At 37.8% G+C, this 17,667-nt stretch overlaps 1 protein-coding gene across 1 annotated transcript in view; it reads left to right on the top strand.

Annotated features, from left to right (window-relative positions):
- Copb1 (coatomer protein complex, subunit beta 1) overlaps positions 1-17,667 on the top strand; it is a 47,239-nt gene that overhangs the window by 16,508 nt on the left and 13,064 nt on the right. The window contains exons 8-16 of the mRNA XM_013034142.1: positions 88-207; positions 1,345-1,452; positions 1,536-1,682; positions 3,468-3,613; positions 6,113-6,209; positions 8,517-8,677; positions 11,283-11,403; positions 15,868-16,095; positions 16,237-16,416. Of these exons, the coding sequence (XP_012889596.1) occupies positions 88-207; positions 1,345-1,452; positions 1,536-1,682; positions 3,468-3,613; positions 6,113-6,209; positions 8,517-8,677; positions 11,283-11,403; positions 15,868-16,095; positions 16,237-16,416 (1,308 nt within the window). The remainder of the gene's footprint in view (positions 1-87; positions 208-1,344; positions 1,453-1,535; positions 1,683-3,467; positions 3,614-6,112; positions 6,210-8,516; positions 8,678-11,282; positions 11,404-15,867; positions 16,096-16,236; positions 16,417-17,667) is intronic.

Raw genomic sequence — 17,667 nt, forward strand, 5'->3', positions numbered from 1 at the left:
GTGAGTGTATTTTGGTTTCTTAGAGACATGTTTTTGCTTATCTTCAGATTCTGTGCTTATGTATTTCTTTTTTATATATATATACAGGCTGCTGCTCAGTGTTACATCGATTTAATTATAAAGGAAAGTGACAACAATGTAAAGCTCATAGTTCTAGACCGATTAGTAGAATTAAAAGAGCATCCTGCTCATGAAAGAGTCCTCCAGGTAAGTGTTAACCTGAAAGAAAGATCCAAAGTGAAATATTTTCAAATTTAGATCATTTCTAAGCCTTGCCGTTTTAGTTAACTTAAAACTTTGAAGACTTGGCAATTAAAATTGTAGTCATCTGAAGTATAATTCTAGGGTTGAGGATATAGCTTAGTGGTAGAACTTTTCCCAGCACATGTGACTCTCTGGGTTTGAACCTCAAGCACCAAAAAAAGAAAAATCCAGATGCCAGTGGCTTATACCTGTAATCCCATCTGATATTTGATATCTGATGTCTCTAGATAACAGCCTCTTGATATCAGTTTGAAGCCAGCCCTGGCACTAAAGTGTGGAAGATTCCATCTCCAGTTAACCCTCAGAAAGCCAGAAAGAGAGATAAACAGACTTAAATCATTACAGCTTTTTACGCAGTATTTCATGACATTGATTCATTGAAAAGACCAGGCCAATAATCCAAAAAATGTTTCTTCTTTTGCATGTGGCTTATTCTGTTGTAGTATTATTAGTTTGTTCCTTTGACTTCTATATTTCCTAGAAAATGTAACTTGGATCTAAAAGTTGATAGTCATAATATACATCTTCAATTTGAATATAGCCTGTGCGATTTTTTTTTTTACACTGTTTCCTGCATGGTTTATCTCCTCAGTCATTGTCCACAGGACTCTGGGAAGCTGTAGGAATATGCAGGTGCAGACACAAAGCCCGGCTTCATATCCAACATTGTGGAAAGGGACTTATACATCATTGGGCAGAGCCCTATGCTCCCCTAGGCCACGGGACAGAGCCCGGGGAGAGTGACCTCCCGAGATACCCGTGTTGGAAGCCTGTGTGATATTAATACTTTATATTACATGACCCAGGCTATATACTTCTACCACTAGGAATCTTATTATTAATCAAAAGATTAAGGATGTAATGGATATAACCCACCAATGTGCAGTTAAGATTTTCTTATGATCAGAAGCTTTAACTCCCATTTCTTATATGGGGAGCAGGAAATGTTCCTCTTTTTTCTCCATTTCTTCCTACATGAATTTTATTGTAGCAAAATAAATCCTTGCTAAAACTTAAAATTTTTTTTTCTTGTGATCAGAAAATTGTTGTTATTGCTCAAGTTTTTGCTTTTTTTTTCAGGATCTGGTAATGGACATCCTAAGAGTGTTGACCACACCAGACTTAGAAGTACGCAAAAAAACTCTTCAGTTAGCACTGGATCTTGTGTCTTCTAGGAATGTTGAAGAGGTAAAGTAAAACTCTGTTGACCTTTTGTAAGTAGTCAGGCCAAATATGACATAATTTTCACTTACTTTTACTTCATCCTATAGCTGGTTATTGTCTTAAAGAAGGAAGTAATTAAAACAAATAATGTATCTGAGCATGAAGACACTGACAAATACAGACAACTCCTTGTACGAACATTGCATTCCTGTTCTGTCCGATTTCCAGATATGGCTGCAAATGTTATTCCTGTGGTATGTATTTCTGAAGACCTTAATTTTTAAATTCTCTAGAAAAGAAAAATTCTATTTGTTAAAAGTTAAACTAAAATCTTATCTGTAATCGTTACATCTCACAGTAAGAAGTGATTTTTATATTCACCCTTAAGCTAAGAAGGGTAAAAACTCTGGGCTTCTTTTACTTATATCTTTATCAAAAAGGAAGACAAAAAAAAGTGTCAAAAAAAAAATGTAGCTCTGTGATAGAGTACTTGTTTAACATATGTGAATTTCTCGGTTCAGTCTCCAGCACCACAATTTAAAAGAAAAATAGCTTCACATATTATTTTGAGTGATATTTATGTTTATTACAGTTACCCAAAGTAAAATAATGCTATAAATGAGGGTGCATTCATATTTTTTCTTATGTCAATTGATTTTTATGTTGCTTAAAGTAAAATCATGCTATAAATATATGTAGCAGTCATATTTTTCTTCCATTTATTTCTTTCAAAACTTAGCTAATAAAATTGAATTAGTTGTAAAAAAAAAATCATGTAATTGCTTTCTATCAAGAGTAGATACCTGGGGCTGGGAAGGTGGCTCAGTGGTAGAGCGCTTGCCTTGCATGCATGAGGCCCTGGGTTCGATTCCTCCTCAGCACCACATAAGCAAAAAGAAAAAAGCCGTAAGTAGTGCTGTGGCTCAAGTGGTAAAACGCTAGCCTTGAGCTGAAGAGCTGAGGGACAGGGCCCAAGCCCAGAGTTCAGGCCCCACGACTGGACCAAAAAAAAAGAGTAGATACCTGGGCACCAGTGGCTCTTGCCCACAATCCTAGCTACTCTGGAGGCTGAGATCTGAGGATCATAGTTTGAAGCCAGCCTGGCAGGAAAGTCCATGAGACTGTCCAATAAACTACTCAGAAAAAATGGGAAGTAGTGCTGTGACTCAAGTGGCAGAGTGCTAGCCTTGAGCCCAAAGAGGCCTCAAGAATAGCACCTAGGCCCTGAGTTGAAGCCCCAAGACTAGCTCTTCCCTCCCCCCCAAAAAAGCTGGGCGCTGGTGGCTCATGTCTGTAATCCTAGCTACTCAGGAGGCTGAGATCTGAGGATCATGGTTCAAAGCCAGCCTGGGCAGGAAAGCCCATGAGACTCTTATCTCCAATAAACCACTAGAATACTGAAAGTGGCACTGTGGCTCAAGTGGTAGAGCACTCGCCTTGAGCTGAATAGCGCAAGGACAGCACCCAAGCCCAGAGTTCAAGCCCCATAACTGACAAAAAAAAAAAAAGAAGAAAGTAGATTATTGTCATTTGAAGTTTGGCCTTTAAACTTTGAATATTTTTTTCTAAAATGACCAATTTTAGTTATAATTGAGTATTTTAAGTTGTAGATCTCTAGTGAATTTTCTAATAAGCTTTACTACCTAATACAACCATTTGTAACTTCTGTTTGTATAACACTATTTTTCAACTTACGTTTTATTATATATTTGTAAATTATGATAATGAGAATTAAAAATATTTTAAACTTGTTTTTTTGTGTTGTTTTTGGTCCATTATGGGGTTTGAACTTGGGGAGCTTTTTTGCTTAAGGCTACTGTTCTGCCACTTGCACCACAGCTTGACTTCTGGTTTTCTGGGGGTTAATTGGAAATAAGGATCTCAAGGACTTTCCTGCCTGAGCTGACTCCTGAGTAGCTAGTATTATAGGAGTGAGCCACTGGTGCCTGGATAAATTTGTTCATTTATTTCTTGGTTTAGATCATTTTCTTCCTGAAAATTGTATAAACTGTAAATCCTATTTCCCTTTGTTCTTTTAGTTAATGGAATTTCTTAGTGACAATAATGAAGCAGCAGCTGCTGATGTCTTGGAGTTTGTTCGTGAGGCCATTCAGCGTTTTGATAACCTGAGAATGCTGATTGTTGAGAAGATGCTTGAAGTCTTTCATGCTATTAAATCTGTCAAGTAAGTTTAAAATATATTTAAATGTATAGTCAAGTAAGAGTTTAATCAGTTTTTGTTTTCAAAGTGTAATTTAATAGAAAATAGAATGGAGAGGAGATGTTTCAAAGCAAGCCAAATTAAGACAAAGTAAGAATAACAGCAAGCATTACTATATCTTCAATCCATAATCAGTAAGTGAAAAATATTTAGTTAATTTAGCTAGATTTTTCTATTCTGATTTCAAAACATTGTGAATCTTTTTTTTTTTTTTTTGTCAGTCATGGGGCTTGAACTCTGGGCTTGGGTGCTGTCCATGTGCTCTTCAGCTCAAGGCGAATGATCTACCACTTGAACCACAGTGCCACTTCCAGTTTTCTGGTGGTTTATTGGAGATGAGAATCACAGACTTTCCTGCCCTGACTGGCTTTGAACCTCAATCCTCAGAACTCAGCCTCCTGAGTAGCTAGGATTACAGGTGTGAGCCACTGGCACCTGGCAACACTGTGAATTTTTTTTTTTTTTGGGGGGGGGGGTCCGGTCGTGGGGCCTGAACTCTGGGCCTGGGCACTGTCCCTCAGCTCTTCAGCTCAAGGCTAGCGCTCTAGCACTTGAGCCACAGCGCCACTTCCGGCTTTTTTCTTTTTGCTTATGTGGTGCTGAGGAATCGAACCCAGGGCCTCATGCATGCAAGGCAAGCACTCTACCACTGAGCCACCTTCCCAGCCCAACATTGTGAATCTTAAACTGACTAAGGTGCACATTTTTTTAAGTGGCTTCATTTTGGGGTATCATTGTTATTTATGTATTCTTTAGCATTTATTAAAGAAAAAGACTGAAAATGCAACCTAAATCAGATCTGTACTTCCCTTTAGATTAGCCATTGCTAATAAAGAATTATAGAAATAAATTTTGCTTTATTTAAATCATCTAATGGATACACTATAACAGTCTTGCAGTATTTCTGCTTAGATAGGAAGACAGTACAAAGTGTTTTAATGTGAAAATGTGATGATAAACAGATTAGCAAGATTTCCCATATGCTTGTGAAAGCATAGTCTCTTGGAACTTCAGCCTCTATAATTGGATTTTTCTAGTAAATTCAACAAAAATCTTTTGAGAAAAGATGACTAGAGACTATTCGCTTAACACTTACTAGCATATGTTAATTGTACAAAGAAATTGGGGTTTTATTGTGTGGTGGATATTTTAATTTGTTTTTCTTTTTTGTGCCAGTCCTGGGGTTCAAATTAAGAGTGTGGGTCTGTCCCTTAGCTTCCTTTGCTCAAGGCTAGCGCTGTATCATTTGAGCCACAGCTCCATTTCCAGCTTTTGGTGGTTATTTGGAGATAAAAGTTTCTCATGAGCTGGGCGCCGGTGGCTCATGCCTGTAATCCTAGCTACTGAGGAGGCTGAGATCTGAGGATCAGGGTTCAAAGCCAGCCTGGGCAAAGAAAGTCTGTGAGACTCTTATCTCCAATAAACCACTAGAAACCTGGAAGTGACGCTGTGGCTCAAACGGTAGAACGCTCGCCTTGAGCTGAAGAGCTGGGGGATAGCACCCAAGCTCAGAGTTCAAATCCCACAACCAACAACAACAACAACAAAAAGTTTCTCATAAATTTTCCTGCCCAGGCTGGCTTCAAACTACAATCCTCAGATCTCAGCTTCCTGAGAAGCTAGGATTGCAAGTATCAGCCACCAGTGCTCAACTGAGAACAATTACTATTAAAAAAAAAAATTTTTTTTTTTTTTTGGTTTGATGGTAGGGCTTGAACTCTGGACCTGGGCTCTTCAGCTAAAGGCTGGTGCTCTACCACTTGAGCCATAGTGCCACTTCAGTTTTCTGGTGGTTAATTGGAGATAAGAGTTTCACGGACTTTCCTGCCAGGGCTGGCTTTGAACCGTGATCCTCAGATATCAGCCTCCTGAGTAGCAGGATTATAGGCATGAGCCATTAGTGCCTGGCTTAAAAATAATTTTATTATTACTATTGATGTGTTATACAAAGGGGCTACCATTTCATAAGTCAGGTAATGAGTACGTTTCCTTTTTTGAACAACGTAACCCCTTTTGCCCTAGGAGAACATTTTTTTTGTTGTTTTTGGTCATGGGGCTTGAACTCTGGGCTTGGGTGCTGTCCCTCAGCTCTCCAGCTCAAGGTGAACACTCTACCACTTGAGCCACAGTGCCACTTCCAGTTTTCTAGTGGTTTGTTGGAGATAAAGAGTCTCACAGACTTTCCTCCCCGGGCTGGCTTTGAACGTGATCCTTAGATCTCAGCCTTCTGAGTAGCTAGGATTAAAGGTGGGAGCCACCAGTGCCTGGCAACAATTATTTTTATTTTAATTTCTGTAGAGAAATGAAACTTACTGTTTGTTGTATTCTTTCTGAAATGAACTCCATAGTCCCTTACAACCACAGAATCTTGTATTCTTGTTTTTAGCTTATATTCACACACAAATCTCTGCTTTTACGCTTGTATTCCAAGTCTGTATTTCAGATTTAGTATTTTTGTCTTAGGATTTATCGAGGAGCCTTATGGATCCTGGGAGAGTATTGCAGTACCAAAGAAGACATTCAGAGTGTGATGACTGAAGTCCGCAGGTCCCTTGGGGAGGTACATTTCAATTTAGTCAATCCACTTGTATGGAAGTTTGTGCTGATGATGGGTTGGATATGTAACTTAGTGATAAAGTGCTTATCTAGCATGCGTGAAACCCTGGGTTTAAAAGTTAGTACCACCTCTCCACCTTAAAAACATCTGACATTTATGTGTTGATTTGTTCTTGTGGATGTTGTTTGTTTGTTTGTTTCATTTTTTGTGATGATACTGGTATTTAAACTCAGGTCCTGTGTTTACTAGCAAGCATTCCACCACTTAAGCCATACTAGCCTAGCCCTTGCTTTTTCAAAACACTAAAATAAATGAATTTGAATTACCCAGATAATTAAGTTTCACTGGCTATGGGAAATTAAGATATACCTCGCCCCCACAAGAACTGTGATGCCTGTCTATATTACTTTATATATTATATATGTATGTTTTTATTGTAAAAATACTGTACAGAGGGCTTACATGAGTAAGGTAATGAGTACATTTCTTACCTAGCATTGTTACCTCCTCCTTTGTTTTTCCCCTACCATCCCTTCCCTCCCCACCTGTCTATTACTTACTTACTGTTAGCTAAGATTTTGTTAGAACAAAATTGTTGTGACTAGAAAAAAGGAAAAATGGTAAAATTCTGCTTTAGCCATGTGTTCTGAAAGAATGCCTTAGAACAGGACTTTTAATATTTATATATTAAAACTTGTGATATTCCCTCATCTGAACAACCTTATATTGGACTTAAGTTTTTTTCACAAATAAAATCAAAGATTTTAAAAAGGTCAATTTTAAACTATTAAATTGGGTAATAGATAATAGACTAGTATTAGAAATAAATAGAAGCCAGCCACTGGTAGCTGATACCTATAATCTTAGCTACAGAAGGCTTAGATACAGAAGATTGAAGTTCAAGGTCAGCTTGGGCAGAGAAGTCTGTGAGACTCCATTTCTAAAATAACCAACAAAAAAGCAAGACTTGCCATTGGCTCATGCCTAGTCTTAGCTACTCAGAAGGCAGAGATCTGAGGATCTCAATTTGAAGATAGCATGGGTAGATAAATCCTCCTGACTCAATTAACTAGCAAAAAACTGGAACTAAGCCAGGCATCAGTGCCTCACACCTGTTATCCTAGCTTCTCAGGAAGCTGAGATCTGAGGATATTCCAGTTCAAAACCAGCCTAGGCAAATTCAAACAACTCCTATCTCCAATTGGCCAACAAAAAGCCAAAACTAGAGATGTTGCTCAAGGATGTAGCCATCTACAGCTAAGCCAGAATACAATAGCTGGGCGCCGTGGCTCATGCCTGTAATCAGGAGACTAAGAGCTGAGGATCACAGTTCAAAGCTAGCCCTGGCAGGAAAGTCCTTGCGATCTTTATCTCCAATTAACCACCAGAAAACCAGAAGCGGTGCTGTGGTTCAAGTGGTAGAGCACTAGCCTTGAGCTGTAGAGCTCAGTGATAGTGCTGAAGCCCAGAATTCAAGCCCCATGACTTACAAAAACAAAACAAAAAAAAGAATGCAAGGCCTTGAGTTCAAGCCCCAGTACTAGAGGAACTAGAGGAATGGGTCAAGTGGTAGATTGCCAGTTATGAAGTCACATATGTGGTATATATGTGCACACCAGAGGGAAACTAGGAGGAGGACACAGAACTAGAGGGAATCAGGAAAAAATATACAACAATGGGACCCATCAGGTGCACTGGACATTGATCAAAACGAACTTAGCAACTCAATGGCAGCGATGGGAGGGAGGAAACAAGTGGGAAAGAGGGAACAGCTGGTGCTATGCAAAAGGAAAGAAATGTACGTATCATCCGATGTGGAAGAAATAACTGTATTATCAAAGCTCATAGAACTCATAAGCTTTATAGACCACAATAGACAATTAATCTTTTCCAGGCTAGTGTAGTGGGAAGAACAGAACTTTGAAGTTGTATTTCTTGGGTTTGAACTCTACCATTTATTAGTTTTATGTTTCTGGACAAAGTAATTAAACAACTTGAAGCCTCAGTCTTCGTTAAATGGATTTTTTTTTTTGTCAGTCGTGGGTCTTGAACTCTGGGCTTGGGCGCTATCCCTCATATCTTCAGCTCAAGGCGAGTGCTCTTAAATGGAAATTTTAATTCTTTCAGTACAAGTTACCTAATGTTTAAGAAGTGTTTGGCACAAAGTAAATGCTTCTGAGGTTTTATTCCTCTTCTCTATCTCTTTCCTGGAAATTTCAACCAAAACAACAGTCATCCTTCTGATTGTTTAAGTGTAATTTTTCTTGCTGTTATGTTACTACTAAATCATTATTTTCAATTGACTTTTAGATACCAATTGTAGAATCAGAAATAAAGAAAGAAGCTGGTGAATTAAAACCTGAAGAAGAAATAACTGTGGGGCCAGTTCAGAAATTGGTTACTGAAATGGGTACCTATGCAACTCAGAGTGCTCTCAGCAGTTCTAGACCAACCAAGAAAGAGGAAGACAGGTAACTTACAGTACCTGAGCCCTACCACCTGAACTATTTGCTTTATTATTCTTATGTAGAAAATAGTCACATGATTTATTAGTTTGCTTTTATGGTCAAAATGAAAATGTTAGCCAATTAAGATATTTGAAAGAGGAAAATGTTTAAATTTTCTCCCTAGTAATTATGTCCTCTGTTCACTTCTGTCTGTTTTCACCGAAATAAGTGGGTTCTAATAAAATTATATTACAGAGAAAATGCTCATTGTAATCAGGCATCAGTGGCTCATGTCGGTAATCCTAACTACTCAGAAGGCTGAGATCTGCAGGTTTTGATTTCAAGGCCAACTAGATAAAAAAAAGTTCACTAGAGCCCATCTTCAAAGTAACCAGCAAAAATCCAGGCTGTAGGAATACAGCTCAAGTAGTACAGCTTGAGCCTAGTGAGCCTATGGTCCTAAGTTCAAACACTATTGGTGTTTGATGACATTCAAATGATGACATTTTAAAAGATGACATTTAAGATTTGGTTGTTTTTTAAAGCATCTGGAGAGATAATTAGACATTTCTTTCTTTTTTTTTTTGTCGGTCATGGGTCGGTCGTAAACTCTGGGCCTGAGCACTGTTCCTCAGCATTTCAGCTTAAGGCTATCGCTCTACCAGTGCCACTTTCGGTTTTCTGTGGTTAATTGGAGATACGAGTCTCAGAGACTTTCCTGCCCAGGCTGGTTTTCAACTGCAGTCCTCAGATCTCAGCCTCCTGAGTAGCTGGGATTGTAGGCATGAGCCACTGGCACCTGGCTCTTTTTTTTTTTAATGGCATATGTTTCTGAGGATTGATCCCAGGAACTCAGGGCCTTTACATATTCTAAGCAGGTACTCTTATCATTTAATAATATCCCTACCCCAATATTTAGCAGCATTTCTTTTTATTTTTTAATATATATTTTTATTGTAAAGATACTGTACAGAGGAATTACAGTTACATAAGTAATGAGTACATTTCCTATCAAGCATTGTTAATCCCTCCTTTTGTTTTTCCCCTACCATCTCCCAAACTTGTCCCTCCTGCCCCCCACCCCCACAAAGTTGTAAAGTTCCTTTTCAACCTTGTACATTTCATTGTTACAATGGGTCAATCTGTATCCTTGTTTCAACATTCTGTTATTTCCTTTCCCCTCCCCAAATTAGAAAAAAATGTATAAACAAGATGCAAGGCACTGGAATCAACTGCAGTGAAAACAGGGGTTATACCATGGGGGAAGAACATACAAAAGAAACAAAAAAAAATCACATAGTACATTATAAGTACGTTAAAAAGAACAGCAACAAAGATAAAACCTCTTGTGTCCCTATCTTGGGGTTAATTTTGCTTAGCATTTTCTTATATAGTCATATGTACATAGCGTTTGACCTTTTCTGCTTGTCCTAGACGTATACTAGTTATTTTAAATAAGGGAAACCATGGGGCCTATATTTCTTTGGGCTCTTCTTATTTTTTTTTTTTTTGTTATTGTTCGGGCTTGAACTCTGGGCTTGGCTACTGTCCCTGCACACTTCAGCTCAAGGCGAGTGCTCTACTGCTTGAGCCACTGCCACTTCTGGTTTTCTAGTGGTTTATTGGAGATAAGAGTCTCACAGACTTTCCTGCCCCGGCTGGCTTTGAACTGCGATCCTCAGATCTCAGCCTCCTGAATAGCTAGGATTACAGGCGTGAGCTACCAGTGCCTGGCTCTTCTTTCTTTTTTATTCTACTTATTTTTTAATTTGGCTTCAAACTGATATTCCAGATCTCGGGCAAAAGTGGTTGATATTACAGCTATATGGCACCAGTGCCTGATTTAAGATTTAGCATTTCTAATCAGTTGAATAAAATTTTGATATTTTATTCTCTATTATGCTATCTTTTATAGTGAAGATGAAAATGATAATTAAAACTTTACTTAATACTCAAAAGGAATCTGTCTCATAAGTCTTTTAAAAACTTTGCATACATTAGCTGTTTCATTGTGTGAGTTTCATTGTGCCATTTCCACATAATACAATGTATCCTAGTATGTGAAACTCACCCCACTCTCATCTTTTCCTGTCCCACTCCCCCTTAAAAGAATTTCAACAAGTTTCACTGTTCTATTTTTATACAAGCAAATGAACTACTTTGACTCTGTTCATCTTCATTCACCCTCTTCTCAAGCTCTCTGCCTTCCAACTGGTACCACCACCCCTCTCCCCACCTGCCCCAATCAGAGCTTGTGTTAATTGTATCAAAGGGTTTCCCTATGGTATTTCAGATGTGCCTGTATTGCTCAGAACAATCCTTAGTTGCTTTCACTTTCCCCACCCCGGCTCATATAGTCTTAACAATAACCTCTATTTAATGGAAAGGAATTTGAGACTTAGACTATAACCTACCTAGTGAACAAAGAATCTAGGATTTGAAAGTAGCTCCTTCAGTACACACACCCTAATTACTTTGCCTTTCCATTCATTTGGCTCTTCAGTCATTTGAAGACAAATGTTAAAAGTCATATCTTTCTTTTCATTTTCCTTTTGAGAACTAAGAATAGAGTTAACTGAGTTCCTTATCAAGAAGTTGGAAGTTTTTGTTTTTCTTGATCACCTTGCAGACCTCCCCTGAGAGGATTCCTTCTGGATGGAGATTTCTTTGTTGCTGCCTCCCTTGCTACAACCCTGACTAAGATTGCATTGCGCTATGTAGCTTTGGTTCAGGAGAAGAAAAAGCAAAATGTAAGTTCAGTTATTCTACATCTACACAATAATTGACTATTATGTGTAGTTGAATAATAAAGTTAAAAAGTTAATGCTGAAGTTCACGCCAATTTAAAAAAGAGCTATGTTTAATAGGGAAAAAATGGAACAGTAGGGTAATATGACTAAAGTTGGCTGAGCAATGCAATACTAACATCATGTGATTGGTCTATTAAAGGAGATATAAGGGTTTGCAAACTCATTAATATTTGCTAGGATTAGTCAAGAACCAGTAAAGGGAATGCCTGTAGTCCTCCAGCATATTCATATAGTTATGTATTGTCTGTTTTATCCTGTGTCTTTTAAATAATTCTCACCGATAGTTCGTACCCTATCACAGCTTGTAAGCATTTGTTTATATTATAAGTAATAGCACATTATATGTTACAAATATTAGCAATTAATATTAACTGTTAGCATTCAAATATTAGTATATTAAGTATCATAAAAAACATATTTCCTTTCCACCAACCTCAGCTCCCATCCTTTGTCCTACATGTCACACCCACATACCTTTTTTTCTTTTTTTTTTGGTCTGTTGGAGAGCTTGAACTTAGGGCCTGGATGCTGTCCCACACAGCTCCACACAGCTCCCATTTACAGTTTTTGGGTAGGTAAGTGGAGATAAGAGTCTCTTGAACTTTCCTGACCAGGCTGGCTTTGAAACCACTATTCTCAAATCTCAGCCTCCTGAGCAGCTGGGATTACAAGTGTGAGCCATTAGTGCCTGGCTACATATCATTTTTTAAGCCTTATGATACACTGTTATTTTTTTTGTAAATAGAAATATTTTCTTAAAAAGAAATGTATGGTGTTCTTTCAGATCTCTGGTCTTAAGTGGGGAAGGGACATTCTTATATATTTAAATATTATATTTTCTTTTTCCATTTGTCGTAATTATTTTTAAAATATGTTCTTTTAAATGAGAAGAAAGTCTTAGTTTTATTCACATATTTACAATTTAAAGTAAACTTCATTTCTTTGTATAAATTTGTAATTAAATGTGTTTTTTTTTCCTCTCAAGCAACTTAATCATTCTTTTTTTTGGGGGGAGAGAATTCTTTTAATATTTTTAAAGCACTAATCATAAAGACAAAAATTAGTAAACTTGTTTACATTAAAATACTAAAAATAGGGCTAGTTATTAAAATGCAGCAATCTTAAGGAATAAAGAACAATATGTTTAACACGGCTGGGAAGGTAGCTCAGTGGTAGAGCGTTTGCCTTGCATCCATGAGGCCCTGGGTTCGATTCCCCAGCACCACATAACTTAATCATTCTTAAAATACAAGTATATTGGTGAAAGAGTACTATAATACTAGTTCTCAAGAGGCTAAGGCAAAGTATCGCAAAATCGAGACCAATCGGCTCCTTCTCAAAGGAAAAGAAGAGGAATTTTATCTGCTTTCATTTACTCAAAACTCTTACTTTGCTTTTATCTTAAAAAATCTTGCTGGGCACCAGTGGCTAACATCTGTAATCCTAGCTACTTAAAATGCTGAGATCTAAGGATTGGGGTTCAAGGCCAGCCCAGGCAGGAAAGTCTGTGATACTCTTATCTCCATTTAATCACTAAAATGCCAGAAGTGAAACTGTGGTTCAAGTGGTAGAGTTGGGCAATGCCCAGAACTGCCCCTCCCACCCCAATCTCTGTATGGTAGAATTATGCGTTTGTTGTATTTTTATTTTTAAATCTGTTCCTAAAATAAACAGAACATGCACAAGGCAGTGGTTTGATCTCCAGTGCCACAATAGAAAAAGAGAAAAAATTATTTATTGTTAAAGCACTTAAGTACAAATGTTATTAATACTGTAATGGAGATTTTTTTTTAAAGATTGTAAGAATAATAGAAATCCTTCCTCCAAAAAGAGTTTAAAATTACTTTTCCTGTAATAGGAAAATTTGCATTTTATAATACCAACATTGTCCCTTTTTTTCATATTCATTGAACTCAGCAGGGTCTCCCACTTACTCAGTTTGTTTGCTTGACTGGCGCTCTACCCCTTGAACCATACCTCCAGCCCTGCTTTTTGTTTTAGTTTTTGGAGATAGAGTCACATGAATTTTTCTGCTCAGGCTGGACTTGAACTTGAGATTTTCTAGAGCTCAGCCTCCTTAGTAGCTAAGATTGCAGATGTGAGTCACCAGCACTCAGCTTATATTTAGCATTTGTTATTTGTATTCTTGATGTTCCTATTCTTAAATGGCCAAGAGTGGTATCACTAGATCATAGGGTAGTTCTATGGTTAGTTTTTGTGAGATCTCCAAATTGCCTTCCATAGTAGTTATACTAATTTACATTCCCACCAACAGTATAATAGGATTCCTTTTTCCTTGCTTCCCCACCAATATTTGTTGTTTGTATTAGAACTTAATTGGCATAGACAACAATGTCCTGAATAGAATTCCATGGACTGAGCAAATAGGAAAGAGAATTGAAAAATCGGTTTGCATCAAAGTAAATACTTTGTGTACAGTGAAGGACATAGTTACTAAGCTAAAAAGCCTACAGAATGGGAGATAACCTTTGTCAGCTATATGTCTGACAAAGGGGTAATATCCAGAATATAAAAGGAGCTCAACACACTAAATGCCATCCAGAATCAATAACCCAATTAATAAATGGGCAAAGAAGCTAAATAGAAATTTTTCCAAAATAAAAATTGCTAATAGACACAAGAAGAAATGTTGAACATGTCTGGCCATAAAGAAAATGCAAATCAAAACAGCACTGAGATTCCATCTCACCCGAGTAAGAATATGAACAACAAACATGTTGGAGATGTGGGAATAAAGGAACCCTATTGTGCTGTTGGTGGAAAGGTAAACTAGTGCAACTACTAGGAAAGCAGTTTGAAAATTCCTCAAGAAACTAAATATATATATGATCCAGCAATATCATTGTCAGAATTTATCAAAAAAATTACAAGTCACAATATAGTACTTGCACAACATATTCATTGCTGTATTATGCACCATAGCCAAGTTATGCAAACAGCCAAGATGCCCTACTGTGGATGAGGGAATCAAGAAAATATGATATACATACATACATACATACATATATATATATATATATATATATAAACAAACATACAATGGAATATAATTCCTAAAGAAGAAAAATATGGTATTTGCAGGGAAGTGGATGGACCTGGAAAAAATTATGTTAAGTGAACTAAATAAGACTCAAAGGACAAAGATTACGTGTTTTCTCTCCTATGTGGATGTTAGATCTAAAGTATAAACATGTAAAAACATACATAGGGCCATATGGATATGAACACAAATCAACTAAAGTTGGATATAAGCAGGGGAGGATTCCAATGATGTAACCCCTTTGAACAACTAACTTACCATTTAACAAAATAAATACTAGGAAGCCGAATCATGTTTTGTCATAGTGGAAGAGGGCAAGGGAAGGGGGACATATGAATAGAGAGAGGAAGAATATGCCCATAATACTCAATGTACATATGTGAAATGGAACCAGGTCACTTGAGAGTGGTGTTGGGGAGAAATGGAAGCGAATGATGGAAGGATTGACTCTGATTAAAATACATTGTACTCATAAACTGACATGTTAAGTTGGAAAACCTTTGAACAACCATTTCTGTAAAGATAATTTTTTAAAAATTCTCTGGAGCAATAAGTAAATAATAAAATGTGAGTGATTGAAAACAGGCAGAAAATTGGTCTAGATTAGAAAGGACTAAGTAGTCCTTCATAATAATAGTCAAATCAAATTCATGAAGTTGATCCTGGATTTAAAAATTAAATTAAAAAGGGCTGGGAAGATGGCTCAGTGGTAGAGCACTTGCCTTACATGCATGAGGCCCTGGGTTTGATTCCTCAGCACCACATAAGCAAAAAGAAAAAAGCCAGAAGTGTTGCTGTGGCTCAAGTGGTAGAGTGCTAGCCTTGAGCTGAAGAGCTGAGGGACAGCGCCCAAGCCCAGAGTTCAGGCCCCACAACTGGACCCCCCCAAAAAAATATTTTGAGATTATTTAGTAAAAGTAGAAAGAAGATGCAAAATGATGTTACAGAGCCAGGCACCTCTGGCTCATGCCTGTAATCCTAGCTACGCAGAAGGCTGAGATCTGAGGATCGTGGTTCAAGGCTAGCTTGGGCAGGAAAGTCAATGAGACTCTTATCTCCAATTAACTACCAGAAAATCGGAAGTGGTACTCTGGCTCAAGCGGTAAAGCACTAGCCTTGAGCTGAAGAGCTGAAGGACAGCATTTAGGCTCAGAGTTCAAGCCCCACAACCAACAAAAAAATTTTTTTAAATTTAAAAATGATGTTACAGAAATAAAGTCTAAAGGATTTAAAATTTTATCCAAATGAAATAAAAGATTACCTGTATTTCTTGAAGTGAATTATAATAAAGTGACATCACTGTAATTAGAGAATCATTAAATGACCAGTTTCTCTTATTCTAGTCTTTTGTTGCTGAAGCTATGCTGCTCATGGCAACTATCCTTCATTTGGGAAAATCCTCTCTTCCTAAGAAGCCAATTACTGATGATGATGTAGACCGAATATCCCTGTGCCTCAAGGTTTTGTCTGAATGTTCACCTTTAATGAATGACATTTTCAATAAGGAATGCAGACAATCTCTCTCTCATATGTTATCTGCCAAACTTGAAGAAGAGAAGCTATCTCAAAAGGTAAGGTGTACATAATAAGGCCAGAAAGTGTTGTGGGTTATCAGTTTGGGGCTTTCCCCATTTGCGAAGCTGTTCATATTAAAGGCCTGCAAAAGTTTGTTCTTTCCATATAAAGAAACATGTATTGTTTTTTCAACACAGAAAGAATCTGAAAAGAGGAATGTGACAGTTCAACCTGATGACCCTATTTCCTTCATGCAACTAACTGCTAAGAATGAAATGAACTGCAAGGAAGATCAGTTTCAGCTGAGTTTGTTGGCAGCAATGGGTAACACACAGAGGAAAGAGGCAGCAGATCCTCTAGCATCCAAACTTAACAAGGTAACAAAATATCAGATATGCTATAAATTATTTAAATTTGCTACTTAAGAAAGCAATGAGGAAGTTGCTGCTCCTATTGTTTTTTTTAAAAAAAGGAAAGTAGTTATGTAAAATCAGATCTTTTGTTTTTCATTTTTTTATAGTACTAAGGATTGCACCCAAGGCCTTCCTTAGCTATACTCCCAGCTCTAGCATCTGTTTTTATCAAGTCACTGTGATTGCTAATCAATTAAAATGGGCTGGGTGTAATGGCACATGCTTGTATCCCAGTACTTGGGGGACTGAGTCAGGAAAATTATGTGTATGATGCCAGCCTGGATTGTGGTAGTGAGTTCCAGGCCAGTGTGGGGTACGTAATGAGACTTTGTCTCAAACAAACAAAGGCTTAATTGAATTTCGAAAAACTGACAAAGTACTTATACATGATACTACTGTAAATCTACTAGATAATTTTATAATGTGAACCAGTTGTATATCTATCATAAACTTAATAATTAGAATTAGGGCCAGGTGGCAGTGGCTAACGCCTGTAATTCTAGCTACTCAAGAGGGTGAGATCTGAGGATCACAGTTTAAAGCCAGCCCAGGCAGGAAAGTCCATGAGACTCTTATCTCCAATTAACCACTCAGAAAACAGGAAGTGGAGCAGTGGCTCAAGTGGTAGAGCACTAGCTTTGAGCTGAAGAGCTGAGGGACAGCGTTCAGGCCCAGAGTTCAAGCCACATGACTGACCAAAAAAAAAAAAATTAGAATTAGGGAAATCCTCAGAAGTCAGGGTTTTAAAGGGAAGCTGAATATTCAGGGTTCTGGCCTCTTTCCCTACACCTAGATCTCAACTCTGTCCCCTGCTTACCTGCTTTTGAGTAGCTCCATTATTTTGGTGTTTTTTTTTTTTTTTGGGGGGGGGGTTGTTGTTGTTTTTTCTGCAGGTCTTGGACTCAGGGGCTGGGCACTTTCCCTGAGCTTCTTTTGCTCAAGGCTAGCACCCGACCACTTGAGCCACAGCGCCATTTCCAGCTTTTTCTGTTTATGTGGTATTGAGGAATTGAACCCAGAGCTTCATGCATGTTAGGCAAGCACTCTACCACTAAGCCACATTTCTAGCCCCTTATACTCAGTTGTTTTTTGTTTTTTTTTTTGTCGGTTGTGGGGCTTGAACTCTGGGCCTGGGCGCTGCCCCTCAGCTCTTCAGCTCAAGGCGAGCACTCTACCACTTGAGCTACAGCGCCACTTCCGGTTTTCTGGTGGTTT

Source organism: Dipodomys ordii, unplaced genomic scaffold (assembly GCF_000151885.1).
Source record: "Dipodomys ordii isolate 6190 unplaced genomic scaffold, Dord_2.0 Scaffold183, whole genome shotgun sequence".
Lineage (NCBI taxonomy): Eukaryota > Metazoa > Chordata > Mammalia > Rodentia > Heteromyidae > Dipodomys > Dipodomys ordii.